This window comes from Phalangium opilio, unplaced genomic scaffold (genome assembly GCF_054372755.1).
Source record: "Phalangium opilio isolate 3A_F unplaced genomic scaffold, DU_Popi_V2 ptg000070l_1, whole genome shotgun sequence".
NCBI classification, from domain to species: Eukaryota; Metazoa; Arthropoda; class Arachnida; order Opiliones; family Phalangiidae; genus Phalangium; species Phalangium opilio.
Genome location: NW_028324182.1, coordinates 9,947,107 through 9,963,994, shown reverse-complemented (window position 1 = coordinate 9,963,994; position 16,888 = coordinate 9,947,107). Strand labels below are relative to the sequence as shown.

At 34.8% G+C, this 16,888-nt stretch overlaps 4 protein-coding genes across 4 annotated transcripts; 3 read left to right on the top strand and 1 right to left on the bottom strand.

Annotated features, from left to right (window-relative positions):
- Positions 1-55: 55 nt before the first annotated feature.
- Positions 56-909, top strand: MED9 (mediator complex subunit 9). Its single transcript, XM_089843031.1, has 2 exons — positions 56-157; positions 565-909. Exons 1-2 carry the CDS (start codon positions 99-101, stop codon positions 815-817), a joined length of 312 nt encoding a protein of 103 aa, XP_089699157.1. The 5' UTR covers positions 56-98; the 3' UTR covers positions 818-909.
- Positions 829-3,415, top strand: LOC149661480 (non-canonical pre-mRNAs endonuclease FASTKD5, mitochondrial). Its single transcript, XM_089842995.1, has one exon. It carries the CDS (start codon positions 829-831, stop codon positions 2,617-2,619), a length of 1,791 nt encoding a protein of 596 aa, XP_089699121.1. The 3' UTR covers positions 2,620-3,415.
- Positions 2,644-6,224, bottom strand: Sirt7 (sirtuin 7). The gene is made up of 7 exons (XM_089843005.1): positions 6,062-6,224; positions 5,682-5,924; positions 5,538-5,608; positions 5,221-5,392; positions 4,912-5,148; positions 4,318-4,496; positions 2,644-3,900 (listed from the first exon to the last, which is right to left on the bottom strand). The coding sequence occupies exons 1-7, from the start codon at positions 6,149-6,151 to the stop codon at positions 3,531-3,533; spliced, it is 1,362 nt and encodes a 453-aa protein (XP_089699131.1). The 5' UTR covers positions 6,152-6,224; the 3' UTR covers positions 2,644-3,530.
- A 199-nt stretch (positions 6,225-6,423) lies between these two features.
- Positions 6,424-11,094, top strand: eIF3l (eukaryotic translation initiation factor 3 subunit l). Its single transcript, XM_089842997.1, has 16 exons — positions 6,424-6,581; positions 6,748-6,790; positions 6,852-6,999; positions 7,081-7,160; positions 7,226-7,287; positions 7,391-7,460; positions 7,528-7,601; positions 7,686-7,766; positions 7,846-8,091; positions 8,149-8,453; positions 8,520-8,696; positions 8,795-8,852; positions 8,937-8,975; positions 9,495-9,587; positions 9,681-9,761; positions 10,991-11,094. The coding sequence occupies exons 1-16, from the start codon at positions 6,540-6,542 to the stop codon at positions 11,021-11,023; spliced, it is 1,632 nt and encodes a 543-aa protein (XP_089699123.1). The 5' UTR covers positions 6,424-6,539; the 3' UTR covers positions 11,024-11,094.
- Positions 11,095-16,888: the final 5,794 nt, after the last annotated feature.

Genomic DNA, 16,888 nt, shown 5'->3' with positions numbered 1-16,888 from the left:
TATATACAAAATATAGACCTCTGTTCATTGCTAATTTCCCACCCTGGCTATCTAACTCGCGCCTAAAGATTGTCGTCTGCAAGTAACATAAGGTAAAAATGGCGACAGACGAGGTTAATCAAGACATTTTGCCCATTGTTTATGACATAATTAGAGGGTAAGATATGAAATTTATTAAGTAAATATAAAAAATAGGTTTTACATTGCTCAGAATTATGAATTTAACGTGTAGAAGTAATATGTTAGTTGGAGGGAAGTAATGAATTGTTATTAGCTAAGCCTTGGTCTTGGTAGGGGTGAGAACAGTTAGAGCTAGGTTTAATAATAGGGACTTGGCAGTACTACGTCATGCAACGGCAGGCTACCTTCCACTAGTGCTAAAAAACATACCAGGAGGAGGGGCTTATGTAGCTTTCATTCTGTTAAAAAAACATACCATAATGGCGCTGGGGGCGGAGTTAAGCCCGAATTGCCAAGTCCCTATTGCAAATAATTGTAGTTTAAGATATTTAAGCTTTGATCCAAGATTAAAGCTGATTCATATTTAAATTGAATCACGCGTAGGAGCATCGAAAGGGATATCTTAAATGATAGCAGCCCTAAACCCAGAGAAAGCTTCGATAATAGTCAAAAACTTCAAGAGTTGAGAACTAAGCTTCAACAATGCCGGGAACACATCCAAAAACTTCCTGGAATAAACTATAGTAAGGAAGACCAATTAAAACAATTAGAAGCTCTTCGAAAACAATTGATCCTAAAACAAGAGCTCTTGACCAAATACAAAAACATGTGCCACTTTGATGCCCCTAAAATATAAACTTTCTTAAAATGTATGGGATATGGTGTGAAAAAAGTTTGAAAACGGGGATTTCTACATTAAAAATTTGGAGTGCTCTTTATAAATCTAAATGGTTGACAAGCCTAGGGAGTTTCTGTCATTACAGCCAAAATATCCAACCTAAATTTGATACAAAATTTCTTCCACCTTCAAGGATGGAAGATAAGTTCATCATTTATTCTTATAATATGTTTGTTACAAATTCAAAATACAATGATTTGATCAGTGGAGTAATCAAAAGTAAATCTGGAAAACCACAAATAGATTCAGAAGTAACTTCCCTTGAAAATGAAATAGTTGCTTTAGTTTTAAAGTCAAAATATGACCCTTCATTCAACTTTAAAAACATGCTTTGCAATTTGGATTCAAAGTGCGTGTCTTTGGCTTCAAAAATGGACATATCTCAATCTTTAAAGATACTTTCAACATGGCATTTATTACTGGGATTGAAAGCTTTCAATGGACAACAAAAATTTTATTCAAGGATAACTTATTTCTGGAAAAGAAAATTAGAAGAAACAATGTCTCCTCAGGTGATAATGATGCTATTTTTTGCATCACAATCGAGATTTATGTGGGTGAATGACTTGAGTACACGTCTGGAGGTTTTTAAAGATGTGATAACATTAGAAGAATTAACTCTGGTGTGCCAATGTTTGTTCAAACTCAAAATGAAGGTTCCTACAGTAATTTTGGAGCGTGTTACAAACTTATTATTGGAAGAAGACAATGCATTTGAACATGTTGATACCTTCATGCTTGTGAATATCTTAAAAGCAATGAGGTATTCACAGTTCTGGGACCTTAAATTATGGAGAAACTTATCAAATTACATCATTCTAAACGCGAAAAATTGGAACTTCACAGAATGTGCACATTTCATAGCTGCCTTTGCTAATGTTAGATATTACAATGAACCTGCTTTTTGTGAGCTTGAAAAAAGAGGCGTACTTCTTTTACAAGAAGCAATGAAAAAGAACCTTTCATTAGAAACATCTGGAAAATTGCATGGTTCAATACACCCAAGATCCAAAGATATTGCAAGATTTTTATGGGCATTAAGTCACGTTCATCACAAATGTTCTAATACGTCTTTGGAATGTTTTACAAAATCTATTGAAACAATTGTGGCCAGTGATCACCAAAATCCCCATTACCTTATAGACTCTCTTGTGTCTTTAAGCATCTATAATTTATATCCGAAACATTTGTTGTCCGTGGCGTTCAATGATGGTTTGGTTCAGAAATGTTTAAAATCATCAAGAACTAAACCCCTTCATCAGTTATTCTACCTTCATTGTTCCTCCACTATTGAAAATCCTGAAAACTGTTCCTTTTTATCCCCTGATATGTTTAGAAAAGTTTCTAATAAGTTAAATCGACAGCTTCATAAAGAATTAGCCGAGAGAGAAAGTCTGATAGAATTTGCATCGATACTTAAATCATATTTGAACTCAACAGATGACCAAATTAAATGTCTCTATCTTCTACCCCATATTCAATTAGCTAGTATCGTGATATCTGTATCCAAAAACAGTCTCCTTAAGTCTTTCCATGTCCCTCATGACCATGACTTGGGAAACCTTTCCCTGCTTCACAATTTAACAAGTATAGAAATATTAGATCAGTATGTCTGTACAAGCCATAACCATAACCATAAACCAGTTGGTTTACTAGTTACTAAAATTAGGCAATTAAAAAAATTAGGAGTTAAAGTTATTGAAATAACTCCTGAAATAATAAATGAGTGTCGAGAGAATCCTGATAAAATAATTAAGTGACAACTTAAGAAATATTTATTATTAAAAAAAAAAGAAACTTTTTATTTTGAATTCATGAGGTAAAAAGTTTTGTACAGCCAAAATTTGTTTTGTTTGTTTTTTACTTAAAATTATATCACAGGCATCAGTGACTTTTATAAAAAGAAACTGAAAAATATTGTTTTACATGAAACAACAACAGTGGTGTGCGAGTACTCGTTAAGTTCGAGTACTCGGTTCGAGTATCGAGCCGAGTACTCGACTCGATACTCGATAACAACACATTGAGATACTCGAGACAGATTCGAGTAGCTTTTTAACATCTTAAATACTCTAGTCCGAGGCTTACAACTATAGCAGAAGATGAGCTCATGAGCCTTTATTTTGAAAATCACCTGTTCAATGTTTAATTGATCACTAGCAATCTTTCTGAACTAGTTAGATATTAGATAATTGAACATCTTCGTTATTTTCAAGAAATTTACAAAATTACTGCTCGACAAGTCAATATTTGAGACTCGATAATTACTCGAAAGAACCAAAATTTGACCTATCTAAATACTCGATACTCGAAAGAATTTTTGAGACTCGGCTCGATACTCGATAAGAAATTAGTTTTGATACTCGGACTCGGCTCGAAACCGAAAAAATGGGACTCTCACACCACTGATTTACAACAACAACAAAGTAGAAATAACAAGAAAAAAAAACCAGTTAGGAAAATCAATATGAGGTTACATAAATAGATGAAAGATAATTAGTGTTATATTAAAAAAAAATAAGCAAAAAATACTGATTAAAGTTAAACCTCCTATCATTATGGAATTAATTATATATTGAAGGAAATTATTGACAAAAAAAAGGAGTTATTTGAAATAATTTCCAAAAAGAGATCAATTACATTTGCATATCACTTAATGATAATTTATTCCCTACCTTTTTATCTTAGTTTTACGTATTTTAGCTACTCCTTTACCATACCATCCCCCACTAGCTGTTTTTACCTTTTTTTCCGGTACATCACTATCATCTTGACTTTCTTGAGAATCTTCCGACTTTATTTCAGTTTTTTCCAAAAATGGAATATTAGTAGTATTACTACTTTCTGATAATAAAAGCCCCCCCGAACCATTAGATGAATTCATTTCAATGCCAGTTTCAGTTTTTGTATCCTCAGATGAGGACTGGCTATCATTAGATTTAATGGTATTGTTTCCATCTTTGGTTAGGCGGTTTGTGGTTGCAGTTTTTTCTTCCCTAGGACGTAAAGGAGTGGCTAAAGCAAATAAGGGATCCTTTTCCCTAGTAAATAGTTTTTAAAAAGAGTTATAGTTAGTGTAAAACATTGAAAACGGACAAACAAACCGCCTTAAAACCATGAAAACAGACAAAAAACCGCCCCAAAACATTGAAAATGGACAAAAAAAACCCGCCTTAAACATTGAAAACAGGCAAACAAACCGCCTTAAAACATTGAAAACATGCAAACAAACCACATTAAAACATTGAAAACAGACAAACCACCTTAAAACACTGAAAACAGACAAAAAAAACCACCTTAAAAAATTGAAAACAAACAAACCACCTTCAAACATTGAAAACAGACAGACAAACCGCCTTAAAACATTGGAAAACAGACAGACAAACAAACCACCTTAAAACACTGTAAACAGACAAAAAAAAACACCTTAAAACATTGAAAACAGACAAACAAACCACCTTATGTATTCTGGAACTGGAATTTTTAAATATTCCATGACTTTTTTCATAACATCATCACATTTTCCATTAATTTTTAACTCTGCACTGTCATCCTTGGGTGTCCATTGAAGATTGACTATGTATATAGAAGCTTTCTCTCCCTCAGAAAACCATAAACAAGGGTATCTTTTCAATACCTAAATCGTAATACAAGGACTGTAGTAATTGTTTAAAATATACTCAGGGTTCATACAACTTTAGGAAAACAAATTTCCCTGAGTTTTCCAGGCTTTTCCCCATATACTTCCCTGAGTTTTCCAGGTTTTTTCCCGTGTATGGAGTATCCTATGGACTATAACATAGTCAAAGGACATCTCCCTATCTCTAATATAACCAGAGTTATGAGCCTCCAAAATTTAGTGTAATGTTAATCCTATGGAGGCTATGTTTATGAACATTTTTCTTAATTACTTGGTCCCTGTTTGACTCAAATTTCCCTGATTTTCCCTGAATTTTACTACAAATTATAAATTTCCCTGAGGTTTTTGTCAACTATTTATTTCCCTGATTTTTCCAGGTTTGTATGAACCCTGATACGTTTTTGAAACTCACTTTCAAAGAACTCCCTAAACACAAAATTAAATCAGCTTTTTTGGAAGCTTTAGCAGCTCCATCCCAATTTAAGGGCCATTTCAACTTTCCCCTTTCACCAAAATGCACAATGGTGTCTCTCAAATCTTGAGAACACACTCCACACTTTCTGCCAGTTTTGTGGCGATGTAATGAAGTTTTTTCTGTCACATCAAATGTTCTTATGTATTGGCACATTGGTTTACACGATGTACAAACCTGTTAAATTAAGTAGTTAAATTAATTTTAAGGGATGATTTTTTTGTAGGCTTTAGAGCTACAACTACATACTTCAATGTACATGCTTCCATGAACTTCAGACAATGCCTTTTGAGGTAGACCACTTCTCATATGAAGACCATCACAGTTTTGGGACACTACGTGTCTAATTAGCTTACGTTTGTATAATTCAAACATAGCCATGTGAGCAAATGTAGGACTGGCCTCTGATAAATCGCGGTACCTGATTTATTTAGATTTTTATCAGAAATGATACTTACTTTTAATAGATTAATGGCACCCCATGTTATTTCCCCATAGAGCTTAATACAGTCAAAGGCAGAGGGCTGCCATTACCCATTTATTTATTTATTTAGTTAGTTCCTTACTTGATTTCTTGACCCTTTTTCAAAAGGGTCCAAACCCCTGAGGGTCCTCTATAATCAGGGATTTTTGCAGCCTAAATATTTCATTATATAATTAATTATTAGAATAGTTTGGGCTAGAAAAATAAGAGGTAATAGTTTTCATACCGTGCTTATTCCAGCGCCTGTGTATACCACAACAAAATCTGCATTTTTTATTGCTTCTGCCAATAAGCAACATTTAGCAGCTAAATCAAGGGGTTCATCTTCAACCTCTTTTAAACGATCTTTGAACTGTGCTTGTTTAGATATTCTCTCAGTAACTTGAGATACCGCTTCGGGATATTCTTGGAGGAATTTTGTCTCATCGCATGTTCTTTCTTTGTTGTCTTTCTTCAATATTTTTCTTACCTTACAAAAACAAAATTGATTTTTAAGAAGATTAGGAAGCCAAGGCTTAACGTTGTATCGTAAGGAATCGGGTTTTTATTTTTAACATCGTTAGAGAAACAATTTTACTAAACTATATTTTTTAATCAACTATGTACCTGCTTAATTAGTGTACGTTCTTTTTCTTTTAATTGAATTCTGTTTTTAAGGGCGGATTTTCTGGCTTCTCTTTTTGATACCTCTGCCATGTTTACAATCAACGCAATTTTCCGCACATAAACCCCGGTTCAGCGAGAAATCGGACAGTTGCCCCTAGGCTTTATTTATTTCGGAGTTTAATAGTCACTTTTGAGGTTTTAGATATAAATTAATTTTTATTTTCAAGAATGAGTGTTAAGTGTTAATTGTATGAAATGAATATTGAAATTATTTTTCATGACCGCGCGGTTTTAAACTTGAATCTCTTTTTTATCTATGGAAAGTGTTCGACCTCTTGCGGCGCTATTGAACTTGACCACGTGTCACGTGATCATACATTGGTCGTGGTCGAAAGCTTGCTTTCAACGAGTTCGGTGACTTTAATTGAAGAATTACAATTAATTTTCTTTGAGAATACACTTAAATTAAGTCGAAATCATGTACGAACCTTACCCCGATGGAACTGATGCGGATTATGTGGTAAATGTTTCTAAATATAGTATAAAAATAATGTAAATTATGAGCATATTTGAAACCGAGGCTTACCATCTTTGCTATTTCTAAGCCTTGGTCTCATGCAAGCGTGGCATAACGTTGCTGCCAGAAAAGGATTAATTAAGATTTTCAACTTAATTTTTTTTTGTAGCACGATCCTTACGCCTATCATGGAGATTATGGCCTTCATTCAGGTATATAAGCCCTTTCCCGCATTCTTAGATGAATATTTAACCAATTTGAACAACTTGTTAGGTGACCCACGTCAAGATTTAGAGTTTGAACGTAGTCATTATGCATCAGCTCACAAAATTCAAGAGCCTGTGAAAAACTTCTTAGTGTATTTACAAAAAGCTATTCACGATGCTAATGTCTATGATATTCAGAACCTTTATGACAATAGGTAATAAGATTTTTAAAGGATATACTCTTTGAGAACCATTATTGCTGGCTTGGCTAAATAGTGGATCTCATTATATTATAGCTATACAAAATTGACTGAACGTTGTTTTAAGCAAATTCCTTGGCCTGATGTGAAGGATGTTGAACCCATTGTTAAAAATGGTATAAAAATTATATTTTGAATCATTTGTGATTAAGTTTTTAAAGCATATTTTTGGTGTTCATAGATGTTTTGTTTTTGACTTTGTATAAGGAATTATACTACAGGCATATCTATGCTCGAATTCCTGTGAGTTTGACCCCCCAAACCAAATTAATTAATTTAATATAGATAATTAATTAATTAATTAAGTAAAACGGATGTTTATTTATCCTTGTGTATAATTTAAAAGGGTGGCCCCAGTTTGGAGCAAAGAATTGAATCTTACTTCAATTACTGCAATGTCTTCAATTATATTTTACGTATGTTTAATATAGATGAAGTTAATTAAAAATAACCTAAATCTCAATTAAATTAAATGAACTTCAGAACCAGAAGAGCCTGTACCTTTGCAATTACCCAATCAGTGGCTTTGGGATATGATTGATGAATTTATTTATCAAGTGTGTTCATTTCTAATGAAAAATATCTCTGTCAAAAACATAAATGTATTAATTTCAACATGGAACTATTTTCCGATGTTTTAGTTTCAATCATTTTGTCAGTATAGAAGCAAGTTAGGTAAAATCACCCCCGAGGAAGTGACACTACTTGGGGAAAATCCCAAGGTAAATAGTAAATACGTGAAACTAAGTCTTAGAAACTTTCTTTGTTTTAACACGTTTTTGTCACGTGAAATATGTTTAGGTGTGGAATGTTCATAGTGTTTTGAATGTATTACATTCTCTTGTTGAGAAATCAAACATAAACTGTCAGTTGGAAATTTACACGAGCGGAGGGGACCCTGATAGTGTAGCTGGTGAATTTGGACGTCACCCTCTTTACAAAATGTTGGGATATTTTAGTTTAGTTGGATTATTACGTCTTCATTCTCTTTTGGGTGATTATTATCAAGCTATCAAGGTTTTGGAAAACATTGAACTCAACAAAAAGGTGAATAATTAATTGATCACAGGTTTTGTACTTCTGAGACTAACGCTGGTTTTTCAGAACATGTATTCAAGGGTACCAGCTTGCCAAGTGACCACCTATTACTATGTTGGATTTGCTTATATGATGATGCGTCGATACGCGGATGCCATCAGAACTTTCTCCGATATTCTCCTTTATATTCAAAGGACACGGCAAATATTTCAACAGAAAAGCTATCAAGTTGATCAGATCAATAAGCAAACTGAACAAATGTATACCCTTTTGGCTGTCTGCTTGGTTTTGCATCCTCAACAAATTGATGAGAGTATTCTCTCACATTTAAAAGATAATTTTGGTGAAAAAATGCTTCGTATGCAGAGAGGGTAAATTCAAATACCTCTTAAATTAATTTTACATATTTTGCAATTGACGATAGTTTTTCCATACAGTGACACTAAGGAGTTTGAAAACTGTTTTGGCTTCGCTTGTCCCAAGTTTTTGTCCCCAATACCACCAAATTATGATAGTAAGAATCCCCAAAATGTTCACATGGAACCTTACATGGCCCAACTTAAAGTATTCATGGATGAAGTTCAACAACAAATTTTACTTCCGACTATTAGAAGGTTGGGCAGCTTTTCAATTACATTGAAAAGAAGATAATCATTAATCTTTTGAAAAATATTTAGTTAATTTAATCATTTCTGTTTAATTTCTATAAAAGTTACTTGAAACTCTACACTACTATGCCTATCTCTAAGTTAGCTGCGTTTTTGGACATGGTAAGATTATAATAACCCTTTTAGGCCCTATAATCAGTTCTCGAAACTAAATTTTATTATGGTTTGTTTGTTTATTTATAATAGTCTGAAGATGTATTTCGCACAAACTTGCTTTGTTTCAAAGTAAATATGTCAATTAATTTGAATCTTTTCTTTGAAAAACTCAATTTTAAACTTGAAAAGCTCAATTTCAAGCTTGAAAAACTCAATTTCAAACTTGAAAAAGCTCAATTTCAAACTTGAAAAAAACTCAATTTCAAACTTGAAAAAACTCAATTTCAAACTTGAAAAAGCTCAATTTCAAACTTGAAAAAACTCAATTTCAAACTTGAAAAAACTCAATTTCAAACTTGAAAAACTCAAATTTCAAACTTGAAAAACTCAAATTTCAAACTTGAAAAACTCAAATTTCAAACTTGGAAAAGCTCAATTTCAAACTTGGAAAAGCTCAATTTCAAACTTGAAAAAACTCAATTTCAAACTTGAAAAAACTCAATTTCAAACTTGAAAAACTCAATTTCTTTTTCAAACTTGAAAAAACTCAATTTCTTTTTCAAACTTGAAAAACTCAATTTCTTTTTCAAACTTGAAAAAACTCAATTTCCAACATTTCATCCTAATTTCTTTGTTTAATTATTAAAGCATAAGATGAAGAACATTGTTTGGACCAAAGGGACAAGTGGACTTGAAGGGGAATTCCAATCAGGATCTGAAGTGGATTTTTATGTTGATAAAGTATTAGACTTTTGTCTCTTTAAAGTTTAAATTAAACTTTTTAAAATTGTTATATCATGATCATCTTTATTTTCTTTTTCTTGTCTCCAATAGAACATGATTCACATTGCGGACACTAAAGTGGCTAGACGATACGGAGACTTTTTCATCAGGCAAATTCACAAATTTGAAGATGTAAGGTCACATTTTATTTTAATTTTTTAAATTTAAGCCTATTGGACTCTAGTGTTAGAGGAAATGGGTTAGCTAGAGTGTTGCTCTGAATGCACTAGTTTGTGGTGGCAAAGGGATGTGGAGGTTGTTATAAGAAGTTTGAAACCCATGGAAGAAGGTTCAAAAAACAACATTGAATGGGTTTGAAGGATGAACACGCAAAAAACACTCCATTATCTACAAACACCACTGAAGAGGATGTAAAATGTTATGAAAGGTATAAGGTATTAAGTGGAAAACAATGGGTTGGACTGCAAAGTGGATGAGGATTCATTAACCTTCTGAGTTATGTTGAGGTCAAAGACCACCCCTGGATTATGCCACCACTAAAAGATGGTGCATCTCTTGAAGTTTGGAGTATGTTACTTACAGTGTAATGTGTGTGCAGTTCTTATTTTAGTCTGTAAGGTCATGCTGGTGTGTAGTTCTTATTTTAATCAGTAAGGACATACTGGTGTGTAGTTAGTTTTGCTCAGTAAGGACATACTGGTGTGTAGTTTTGACCAGTAAGGACATACTGGTGTGTAGTTTTGCTCAGTAAGGACATGCTGGTTTGTAGTTTTGCTCAGTAAGGACATGCTGGTGTGTAGTTTTGCTCAGTAAGGACATACTGGTGTGTAGTTTTGATCAGTAAGGACATACTGGTGTGTAGTTTTGCTCAGTAAGGACATGCTGGTGTGTAGTTTTGCTCAGTAAGGACATATTGGTGTGTAGTTTTGATCAGAAGGGACATACTGGTGTGTAGTTTTGATCAGTAGGGACATATTGGTGTGTAGTTTTGATCAGTAGGGACATACAGGTGCATAGTTTTAGGTTGGAATTATGTCTGAAAGAAATTTTTCTGATAGTTAATGGGATTCTTCACTATCTTTGTAACTATATTTGGCCAATTTCCAATCCATTAAGCGACCCTGAAAAGACCCAGTTTTGTATTATGTCCTTTGGGTTGGTTCCTTGATAGACTATATCAATGCTTTAGTAAATTAATTGGCCTTTGGAAAATAACTTATTGGCAGCTTGCACCAGATGCATGCAGACTTCAATATTGAACCTTGGGCAGGGGAGGGGGCTGCTTAGTTTTATTTAACAATTTGGATTCTTTATCACTGAAGAAAATTAGTTCCTACAATTTTGAAATTGAATTTGCTATTATCAAATTGAAAATGAAATTCTGGGAAAACTTTTTCCAGTTGTTCCAAGGAATCGCCAATCTTCACGTTTGATCTGGCTCTGCAGACTGTGTGACTGTAAAACGGATAAGGTGTCAAATAAATTTCTAATTAATAATCTCTAATGTTAATGAATGTCTAGACTTAAGCAAATTACCAAGAAAAAAAAAACGGTTTCACTTACAAGACAATATTTTTGAGACTAGACTGATAAAATTGTAGATTTTATTTATTTCACGTCATATCACTTGGGAAATTGGTTTTCTAGGTATTAGAAGTACTAATTCGTGGATAATCTAAATTATCGTCACTTCTTTTGAAGGTATCAGTTTGGTATTTATTCCCTATGATAAATTAGGCAATCGCTAAAATTCTAGTAAAACTAGTATAATCTTATCTATTTTTCTACTTGTTTCTTAGTATTATATTGCCAAAAAGTCGCCAAAGTGCTTTAGAGATAATTTAATCAAATACAAGGCTTAGTGTCTGTACAGTTTTTCCCTGGAATTTTTAGTATTTTTTTTTTATCAGAATATCCTTTTAAATCACATGATTGATAACTTATTATTAATTTAATCTGTTTGGAATATGATAAAGAGATAGGGGAGAGAAAAATTTCCACGAAAGTTTAAACCATTTCGCAATTCGTAAACTTTAACTTCAAGAAAGAAGTTTAGTTAAAATGGATGTGGGTTAAGCCTGAAACATGGATTAAATAACGCTAGGGAATTGTTCACTAACCGCGTTTCCCATGTATTAATATCGCCAACTACATGTTTCGAATTATTCCTTGATTCCCCTCTTCATTCCCCCAATTTATTGGACCAAAACGGATGTAGATATGGCGCCATCTCCAGGCAAAATAAATAGTTTTTGCCGATTTTAAAGATGGCGGCGCCCATGTTAGGCAGGATTTTAATTTTTACGTCATAGGACACGTAATATTTGGTCCAATTTTCTTATAACTTCCTGTTAGGGATAGTAGCTGCTGCTAGGGGGCGTTTTGGAACAGGTATACTTTATCTTTTTGGGGGAATGAAAAATCCCTAGCGTTAGTTAATCCATGCCTGAAAGACCCCAAGTTATAATGCTGCACATTTTTGCAATTTGACCATTGGTGCCCTTTCAGAAACCGTGTTTAGTATCAAACTACCAAAGTTCCTTGTTAGGCTTATGCCTTTCTATCTGTTCTTCCTGTTTCAATAATGAATTGTCGGTGTAAAGCTCTCTTTACAAACATTGCCTGAAATCAGAAACCCATTCATATTCGTTTCTATGGCTTTTATGATCTCACTATTGTTCTAGTGAAGATTATGCGGTCAATGAAACATCCCAGTCATGCGATTCATTAATAATAGCTCAAAGGGGGGGGGGGAGGGTTTGAGATTACGCCCGATTCTTTAGAACTTCCAGGTAAATCGTTAGTTACGTAATTCTATGATAAAAGGGGAATAAATGTTTCGAATGAAAGTATTGTTCCTAGAAAAAAAAACTGTTGGATTTGTAGGTGAAAAGGGTGGTTTGTCACGAAAGCTAGGAATTAGGCCGACAATGGTTGTTTTTTTTTTGTTTTTTTTTTCTCTCATTGAAAAATCCCAGAACTACTACGTGAGTACAGCCAGGTGCGTATGGTATTTCCCATATCATGGTTTGACGCCTAAATGCTAATGATGTCATTGTCCTTTTTTTTTTCGACACGCCCATTTCGCACACAATACTGTTTTTTGAACTTCTTGGGATGGAAAATATTTTGGAAATAGGCTTTTTTAACTATTTTCTCACCTTTTATTATTATTTTTTTTTTTTTTGACCAAAAAAACCTTTTGTAATTGTAAGAAGTTCGTTTCTAAGAAGTGACTTTCCAAATCGGAGTTATTTATGCCTGCCAGGGGTTTTTTAAGTACAAAAGGTTGTAGGCCTAATCCTTGGGACTTTTTCTTGGAAGAACGAGTATTTTTAGTGGGGGTTATATTATTTTCGGTGTGTCACATTTGACCCCGCCTCCCCTACAAGCACGTTGCCACGTTCTTGTGGGGTCGGTCCTCTTGGAAATTGGTAGGGTTGTATGTTGTTCCCTTGGGGGGTCTTTGGTCAAACTTGAAGGGTTTTGCCAGGAATTGGGGGGGGGGACTTAAAACCCCGAGTTTTTTTTTAAACAGTTCATCCCAGGTTGAGTGTTTATATGAACAATGTGTGGTGATATTTCTAAGGGGTTATTTTTAGTATGCAATTGCTTTATTGCATACTACATTTGAGACAAAAAAAAGGTTCTTGAAAGTAACCAATGAAGGTTGGGTAAAGGGTTATAGCGAAAGCTGTCCGGTTTATTTACTACGTTTATTCGACGGGCCAAATACCCGTATCCCCTTGAGAGTCAATTCGAGGGGCACATCACTGTTGAAAATCTTTTACCTACACACCTACACATTTCGCACGATTTGGTGAGTGATTTTCTTTACGATTTTAGCATTGAGTTCGCGTCATTTCAAGAACCATGCGTTGTCCCCTCACACAATAAAATACCGGGATTTAGCGAAATTATGGACAATTTCGAAAATTACATACAGAGAAATCAACACACATCGGCGAGTCCACCATAGACTAGTGGCGGTAGAGAGGGGCGTAGACAGTGTATCCCTCCATCTGGGCGCGCTCTTGTAAGAGGGGATACTGAGCTAAGAGAGAGAAGGGTATGATGTTTGCATACGTAGTACTGCCATTACTCTATTGGGGTATTCTCGTTCGTGCAAAGAGGCAACGCAAGGGAGCCCGGGTTCACTACACGCTGGAGGCTAGCCACCTCGCTCTGCCTCTAGCGGTACTTCTTTGCGAGAGGGAGAATACCCAAACGGCGGCCTCGCCCCTATGTGTTGGTTTCTCTGCATGTAATGTCCGACCCGACGTGGTCTGTAGTTCACTATAATTTCGCTATATTATTGTAATCTACTAGTGGTTTACCCCTCGAGTAGATTCGGCGAAAAATCCTACTCCCGAGGGCAACTCCGTAAATGGAAACATCTTAAATTCTTAATACCTCTCCCACTGAACCCAAAAAGGGAAATACTGGCTACCCCGGTAGCCCTATCTTAGGAGAAAGTTATGATCCCCTACACGATTCTCGGTAGCCAAAGTTAAAATAAGAATTATGGCGAAACAAAATACTAGCTCCGTTTTAGTTTTCCAACGTATTATTAACCCGAGTCCTTTCATAAAACGAAAGTATAAAAAACTATCCGCTGTGTAAACATCTTTATACACCCAAGCTACACCCTCCTCTAAGACGTCCGTCCCCCTCGTCCAGGCTGTAGAATGAATTGAGAAATTTATCTTAAAAATAACTCTGAAAATAACATAACAGTGCTTCTAATATAACCTAAAACGTTTTTATTTACGCTGTAAAAGTTTAATCATGGCTATTCCACGTAAAAAATCTATTTTTGCTTCATCTCTACCGGAGCTAAGCTCGTTTTGTCGCTATGCCGAGAAAAGAGTGAATTCTAGAGACTGAGAGACGAAAGTCTAGGAAGTTTTTTTAGTAAAGCACCCTTGAAATGTTTGTTTCCTGAATCCTGGGACAAGGCAACACTACGCATTAACCTCGTCCTCGTGTTGTCCCCCGAACTGAAATATTGTGGCCTTGGTTTCGTATGTAAAACGTGTCCCAAGTTTAATAGCTTTTTCTCCAATCGGAATTGCAATAAAAACCCAGAAATGTTCAGAGAATTTTATTTGTAGGACTACCAGTACCACGAACTATTATTTTAAAAGTTCGTTGTACTAATAATTTTGTAATGCAAATTTCTCTGACTTTTTTACAAATCAAAGTGTGGGAAAATTGGTCAAAGAAAATGACTTTAGATGGTCAGGATTCAGAAATCCTGGAAAAGTCACTGAACTGTCTCTGAAATTAAAAATATATGAACACCATTTGAATATATTCTAAACAAAACGCAACAATACATAACCATAAAACAAACAAAATGGTTACGAGTTTCCTTCTGAATTAATTTCACGTCACGATAATAGTATAACAATTTGATGTCGACAGTTTTTATTATTATTATTTTTTTTATTTGCGTGTTACTTTATACCCACCCTAATTTTTACGGGTCAGTGTTAAAAGAATTACGAGGATAAAACAGGGCCAAGAAGGGGGAGGGGGTGGTACTAACTTCATGGCTGGGGGGGGGATAAATTGATTGTCGGTTACTTTATACCTCTTGAGATTAACCACGCAATGATTTTCTTATATCTCTTCTTTCTCTCGGAATCGATTATCATCTTTCAGTTTTAAGCTGTACACCTCCACCTCCCCCTCCCCCTTGCTCTGATAACCCTTTCTTTTGGTTTTTATTAATTCCCGAAAGCAATTGGTTAGGGGAGAAGGGAGGGGGGGGGGTGATTTTAAAAGAAATTCGTGCGAGCTGTAGGAAATGTTATATCCGTCGTTCTTGGGAATGAACACCAACAGACGTGCATATATTGAAGTATTTTTTGTTGTTGTTACAGAAAATTTTCCCCTTCTTCTCTAAGCTTTTCCCAGTAATTCTGCATGGGATTTCAAAATTGGTACCTTTCATTCAAAGTGACGTAGTCGTCATTTTCAGGAGGCTTCTGAAAAAAATCCCTCCCCCCCTCTCCGAACATTGGTAACTACTAACTCGACCTCTTGGTGACATACAACAAAATTTGGAATCCTTAATTACTCGGGCCCGGATTGTTGTAGCCCTAATAAATGAGTATTGTTGGAACGAGGAGATACAGGACTATGACATATTCAAAGGACTACCCCGTATCTCTTATAGAACCAGAGTTAAAAGATGTCGTGTTTATAAGCCCATGTTAATCCTATGGTGCGAACGCTTATGAACATTTTTCTTAATTGCTCGGGCCCGGATTGTTGTAGAACCAATTATTTAGTATCGTTGGAAAGGGGAGAAATAGGACTATAACATATTCAAAGGGCTATCCTGTATCTCTTATGGAACCATAGTTATAGGGTGTCGTGTAAATAAAATACGATCATGTTAATCCTATGGAGCGAACGTTTATGAACACTTTACTTAGTTACCCCATATCTTTTCAACTGTCGTAGTTCTGACCTTCCAAACATTGACATATATTCTGAACCTACGTTACCACTTTGATTATTGTCAACAATTTTGTGTCGTTTGGTAGATAAATACTTAAGCTCTTGACATTCCCAGTATTTTTAACCGCAAGGATTAATGAATGTTTACTTCACGAGATGAACTTCTGTTGGAAATTTAACCGTCGCGTGATCCCTTTTTTATATAGCGTTAATGTAAAGAATGGGGTTTGAAAAATATTCTCGTAATCGACGTTTCTCGTAAATCCTATATTTGCGCTATAGGCGAAATGGAGTCAAGGCCTCGCTATTCTTTCCTACTGTATTTTCGAATTGCTGGTCTATTTCTCCCAGTGGCATGTATGGATTATGGCTATATGCTATATAGTTCCCCCTCCGACATAAGCGATCAATCTTTTGCCGAACTTTTGTTCTATATTTACGCCATCTTATTTCTCTTACCCGCCGTTCTTTAAACCCTGAAAAACAAGATTTTCACAGGGTTTATCTATTTGATGTTGTTCGGTCGGAAGGCGCATTTTTTCTTAGGCGAACTTTGACACTTTTCACTGAGTCTGACCCAATGAACACACCCTTTAATTTATAACAGACTATCAGAATCACCTTTTATAGTATATTTTTCTATTTACAATTTCAATGTATATATATAGTTTTCAGACTAGGAGGATTGATACCATTTACACCAGGATGTCAGACTACTTGGTACTGCATTTTCTCCGCCAAGTAGCCTGGTCTCCTTTTGTAAATGATGTTAGTCTCTTACCCTGAATACAATGTATAACTATAAATCATTAAATCAAGATTGTGAC